At 33.6% G+C, this 6380-nt stretch overlaps 1 protein-coding gene across 1 annotated transcript; it reads right to left on the bottom strand.

Annotated features, from left to right (window-relative positions):
- Nucleotides 1–2254: 2254 nt before the first annotated feature.
- LOC143400829 (olfactory receptor 2B11-like) lies at nt 2255–3202 on the bottom strand. The gene has a single exon (XM_076857818.1). The coding sequence runs from the start codon at nt 3200–3202 to the stop codon at nt 2255–2257; it is 948 nt and encodes a 315-aa protein (XP_076713933.1).
- Between the last annotated feature and the right edge of the window lie 3178 nt (nt 3203–6380).

Below are 6380 nucleotides of genomic sequence, written 5' to 3'. Positions count from 1 at the left end.
TTGTATTAAACATATTTTAATAGTTTACTCCAAAATTCTAAAACCAACATTATATTAACTATTCTTTTACAATTCCAAGAGTAATATATGGATTTCCCCAAAATTTACTTAAATATGCTTTACTTTTTATTTAGATAGCACTCATAATATAGACCAGATCATTATCTGAAGATAGTGTGTGTGGTGAGCCGTTTCTGCAGATTATGGTCGCCATTGCAAGAGGGCGCTGACTCCACTGTGGTCTGTAACAAACAACTCCTTGTTTGGGAGAGTTGGTGCATGGTTTCTCAGCACCCTGTGAGAAAGTTCCACGTGGCAGCTTCGCATTGGGGCTTGGGATGCTTTATTAAGGCTGGGAGGGGCATCCGACGAGGATTTAGAAGAAATATCAAGGGCCTGAATAAACTGCTGAAAGAAGATTCCTGAGTTGTGTCTTCCTTGCGGGCAAGGGGTCGCGACAAGTGTGAAAACACTTCCTTAAAGATATCACTTCTTTTGGGGCTGGGGTTGTGGCTCAGTGGTAGAGCATTTGCCTAGCATATGTGAGGCACTGGGTTTCATTCTCAGCAACAAATGAATAAAATAAAGTCCATCAACATCTAAAAAATATTTTAAAAAAGATTTCCCTTCTTTTGTTAAACTCATTATTAGGTACATAACAAAATTTTGCACGAGTCTATGATACAGTTTTGACAGTAGGTAATGAGGACAGTAGGAAATACTTGTCATTCAACCATTTATTTTTTAAAAAAATATTAAAAGTGTAGTTCAAATCACACAGGCTATCAAATGACAAAAAAAGAACTCCTGTTTATTTTTGGAGAGAGAAGTCATCATCTATAGCAATGTGCAGTTTTAAGCATCATTCGTACTAAAAAGTAGGAGTACTTGGTAAAACCAGAAGACCGAGTTGACATCAGAAGTGGCTGTACCAGGGATAAAATTGCCTCCAAAGGAGCAATGTTTCTTTGTCTCTAAGAGGAGCAAAAGTGTAATATCCCTTCTTTTAAGGCTACAAAAGGAATCTTATTATACTATATATAGCAGAAATTGAAGACTGAAAATATTATAATTAATTATTGATTGAAACCAATATATCTCTGTCAAAGTATTGTATGCTGTAAATCAATATATTTTGCTATTGCCATTTGGAAGTTGATGCTGAAGACAAACCAAGGATATGAAGACTTCACACAAATGTACTTAGTTTTAAGAAAACGAATTAAATGTATGCATTAAATTCAAGTAAAAAAAACTGAGGGTATTATAAACTTGGAGAGTATAAAAGTGTGAGATAAATATTTATAATGATAAAAATTGATATTACTGATAAAATGAAGGGGTTACCCCCTTGCATATCATCAATAACCTTTCTGCTTCACATTTATGTCATATTTGATGGTCTGATATCCAATTTTTTGCAGTTTCTTTATTTTTTCTTGGCTAACCATGTAATATTCTGATACTTAAATGACTGAACTATTTAAACCTTTTGTTTATGTATTAAATACACCTAATATTCTTGTCATTCTGGATACATTTAGCTCCCCCAAAGAAATATAAGTAATTATCAATACTATGGAAATATTACACAGAAGTTTCCCGGGGATTTTATTCATCAAATTTTCCCTCTGGAAACATAAAAATAGCTATTTCAGTCAAATACCTCAGAAGAAGAAATTTCATTGAGAGGAAAGAGGCATATACAATTTTTTCAATCCTTTTTTTCTTAAAAGATTAGCAGATGCATGGTCATGAGTTTGAATTACAAAAAAATGAGATATTAACCCATTTGATCTTGTTGTTATTTCATAGAGTTGATTTTCATTTGCAACATTGATCCTCAAATATTACCTACAATAGCAAGGAGGTAAAATGCAGTATAAATTACTTATTTTTTTCCAAAATAGCACAAAAAAGATAAGATTTTTCTTTTCATTTTGGTCTAAAAGAATGAGTCCTTCAATAAGCTTTTATTTATTGCCTACTTCTTAGGTTCTACAATAGAATCTTTAGAAGGTTAGAAAACAACTTCGTGAGAGTCTTCACTCCCATTCAAATTGTAGACAAACTAAGGATTAGAACTCACATTTCAAATGATAGCCAACCGACTATAGCAATATGGTACAAAGACACATGGAGATAAGACAGGTACTAAAGGATGCTGACAATTTTTGAGAATGTTAAATCAAGAGGTAGTTTAAAAGTGGAGATATTCTGAGCCAAGTGTGGAGAGTGTGGATTATAAAAATTGTTATGTTTGTTCTGTTCTTTGATGAAAGGAGCCAGGAAGCCTCCTCATTGCTCCTTTCATGTCCTTGTTCCTCAAAGTATAGATAAAAGTGTTAAGCATAGGAGTCACTAAACTGTAGAACAAGGACATAAGTTTGTTCTTGTTCTGCGAGTTAGCAGCAGAGGGTTGTACATACATGATAATTACTGGCCCATAGAAAAGAGATACAACAATAACATGAGAACCACATGTATTAAAAGCTTTCTTCTTTCCCTCCAAAGATCGAATCCTAAGCACAGTAGCTACAATAAACCCATAGGAGATAAGGATAAGTGACAAAGGAACCAGGGAATAGAAAGTCCCCACAATGGAGAGCATAGCTATATTGAATGTAGTGTCAGCACAAGACACCTTGATCATCACTGGAGCCTCACAGAGAAAATTATCTACCTTGTTGTTACCACAAAGTGGGAGCTGGACAGTGAGAGATGACTGAAACAAGGAGTTAGCCAATCCACTTATCCAGGCCACGGCCACTAGGAGGATGCAGAGTCGCTGATGCATGATAGCTGGGTACCTCAAAGGCTTGCAGATGGCAATATAGTGATCCAAGGACATCACAGCTAACAGGATGCACTCAGTGGCTCCCAGGAAGTGAAATATATAAAACAGTGTCACACATCCCCCATAGCTTATAGATTTATCTGGGCCCCAAAGGTTAAGCAGCAGCTGAGGAACAGTAGTTGTGGTAAAGCACAGGTCCAAGAAGGAGAGATTGGAAAGGAAGAAGTACATAGGGCTGTCAAGATGAGGATCTACTTTGGATACCACAATAATTGAAATGTTGCCCACCAGTGTGCAGATATAAGCAACAAGCACCATAACGAACAGGGGCATTTCCAACCATGGGTGGTTGGAGAAACCCAAGAGAATAAGGACCTCTGGAGCACTTGCATTGTCCAGATTCATGTTTGCTATTGCTTTTTTTGGTAGATTAAAGTTAAAGCAAATACTCCACTGAAGTGAGTTGATGTTTGCAAGCATAAAAATTAATAAAAAATATTACTTTTGTGGTACTTCTAAAAGAAAAACAAACAAATATCTTTATTTAAACCAAGAAATGCAGAATAGCAAATTTTTTATAAAATAATGAGATAAAGGAAAACTTACAATTCACCTTATGTTGAGAGAGAGAGAGAGAGAGAGAGAGAGAGAGAGAGAGAGAGAGAGAATGGATGAATGAATGAAACTAATCTACCCAAGAACCAGTCATGATAACTTACCACTTGTGTTCATTTCTTTCATCCATGATCTTCTGGCCCTTGCCATGTTCTGGTTAGATTTATGAGTTGATTTAGGAGTTTCAGATGTCTGGTTTGCATAGAAACAGCACATATTGTTTTTCATAAGTCTATTCTCCAAACTCTGGACTGACTTTTTTATAAAAGCAACCATGTAATTAAAAAGAAATGAACCCTTGAATCATACTCAGAACTTGCAAAGCAAGACAAACAATAATTGATTGCAAAGATAAATGATTACAGACACCAAGCACTTATCAACATAGTCTGATTATACAAATGATTTTCACAATGTGAGTTGTAATCTATCCCACATATGTTATTCTATCAAGTTATTTTTTTTCCATTACAAGTGGGAATATCTAAGTTTGTGTAATATGAGTTATAATGAAAAATGTAGTTCTTACTATAGGTAATGGCAAAAGGTTTGAAAAACATTGATTTAGTAGAAAAGAAAAAAACATATGAAATTTTAAAACCTGAGTCTAATCCACTGCTAATAGTTAACACACATATCTTTTAGGTATTGTTTCTCAGAACCTCCCTTACTGTGAGGTCCAACATGTCTGATCACACTTTCTTAAGTGCAATATTTCATTTTGAGCTGGATATTTTCATGAAATACAGTGTTTTGTTTGGAGTCTGCTAAATAATTTTTCTTCAGGTTTTACCTAAATATTAACAATGTACAATTTTCTTCCCTTCCATGTCCTTTATTACTCAGATCTCCTAACTTGAATCTCATGTTAATGCTTTCAAGATTTTTAAACCAACCCACACTTATTTTAATTAGTATAAATGCCCACTAATGCAAATAGTATTACTATGCTATTTTTAAAAACATGCCTCAGTGTTTCAAATTATAATATTGGTTATTAGTATTAAAATTTGTCAGTTTATTTCCATGCTTTCTCACATGCAACTTTGCATTAAAAAGGTCAAAATATGCATAGAGTTGTGCAAGAGTAAATCAAAACTGCTGAATAGATTATTCCCACTCACATAAAACATTTACCTTTAATCAAATGATCTTCCCTCCTGGTGTCTTTCTTCTAAGAAAAAAAAATTCTATTTTCCTCAGAATTTAATATTAATTGGGGATAGGATTAAATATCTTCTCTATAGTCAGTTGCTTTATTTCATATCATAAGTCAATACTTATTTGAAGGATCCCAAATCTTTTTTACATGCAGAAACCTATTTTACCCTAAAATAATTGTTTCAGGGCTTGGGGATATAGCTCAGCTATTGAGTGCCTAGCATGTATGGGCTCCGGATTCAATCTCCAGTACTTCCTAAAATATAACAAAAATAAATTAAAACATAAAATAATAGTTAAGGAGGAGTTTCAATCTCCTTATAAAGCTATGAGACTTTGTTCTCCAAACATATAATAAACCTCAGTGGAAATTTCTTGCCAAGAGACACTATAGTAATTCCCTTGTGGGTATTCTTCCCTCTCACATTCTTATCCCAATAAAATGAAATCATAAAAGTGATACCTGTTGTAGAAAATGGACTTGAGACTGAAAGACACCTAGAAAACTCAATTTATCTTCAAAATTTTATAGGAAATTTCCTAGATTACCAGGAGAAATTCAAGAAAATTATTTTTGATGTCAAGATTTGATTTGTTATTTACATTTATCTCAAAATGCTATTTTGAGATACTGCTATGCTAAGATATAGGAATCTTAGTTCTACATAGAGATGGAAGAGACAGTTACCTCCTAATAAGTTTAAGATAACAAAAGGCTCTTGTCTTTGGTTTTATTTTTCCCACAGTAGCCTCACTCAGTATTGACTATTTACCTAACCTAATATTGATGATATTAAAGTTCCTCATTGACTTGAACAATAAACACCTTGTGTCATTCATATACATTAATATTTCTTTTACTCATGTTTCATTTAGTAATGTTTCATTGATTCATCAGTAAATATTATAGAATCCCTACTATCTGTCAATCACTCATCTAGATGCTTCAAATAAACATGAGAATCAACATCCAAAAACTTGCTGTAAGGAAATTATACTCTAATACGGGAAGAATAGATTTGTGTTTATTATTGGTGTCTTGATGAATTTAGCTCCAAAATAGATTCAATTACTAAACAAATCACAATGACACAAGCTGATAATAATGGCACAAATAAGTTTTGCACCAATAGATTTTTGACAAAAAGACTAAAAATTAAAAATATGAATCTAAAGGATTTTTAAACCTGAATTTCTTATTTAAGCAAAATTTTTTCTTTCACTCAGGCCTCACCAGTAGTTAACAGTTTGGAATCCTTCTATAAAGTTTACATCAGTCTTCTGAGGTTGTTCTTTGTTCATATTTATGCTCTTGTCATTCTCTGCATTCTAGAATTTTATCACCTTCTAATTCTTTTTAAAAATTATTTAATAGAGCTCTCTTTACTTCCTTGTTGCTATATCTTGATCTTCTTTCCTCCTCTACACACTTGCACCATGATATTCTGCCTCACCCCAGATCCAGAACAATGGAGTCAACCATTTATGGACAAAGACCTCTGAAGCTGGAAAGTAAAGTAATACTTTATATCTTGTCTTTAGAACAGAAGGTGTGAGCGATAATCACTAAGCTGATGCAACTGCCACTATTCTATTGATAAAGAAAACATTTTATGACAAACTGAAGAGACAATAAAACACTCTTCTATGGCTGTGAGTTTTACTGAAGCCCTTTGGTGACATATAAATGTAGTGAAATAATAGACCAGCAAATACAGGTCACTAGCAGTTGGGTAAGAGGCAAAGGTTTTCAAAGTTGAATATTCACAAAATGTTGCCAAATAACAGACAACTCAGCTGGAAACAC

This window comes from Callospermophilus lateralis, chromosome 6 (genome assembly GCF_048772815.1).
Source record: "Callospermophilus lateralis isolate mCalLat2 chromosome 6, mCalLat2.hap1, whole genome shotgun sequence".
In the NCBI taxonomy this organism is placed as follows: Eukaryota; Metazoa; Chordata; class Mammalia; order Rodentia; family Sciuridae; genus Callospermophilus; species Callospermophilus lateralis.
This window is presented reverse-complemented; position numbering and strand designations above follow the sequence as displayed.

What these genes read in the sequence shown, in the direction of transcription:
- LOC143400829 (XM_076857818.1), bottom strand. Translation starts at nt 3,202, where the DNA reads ATGAATCTGGACAATGCAAGTGCTCCAGAGGTCCTTATTCTCTTGGGT.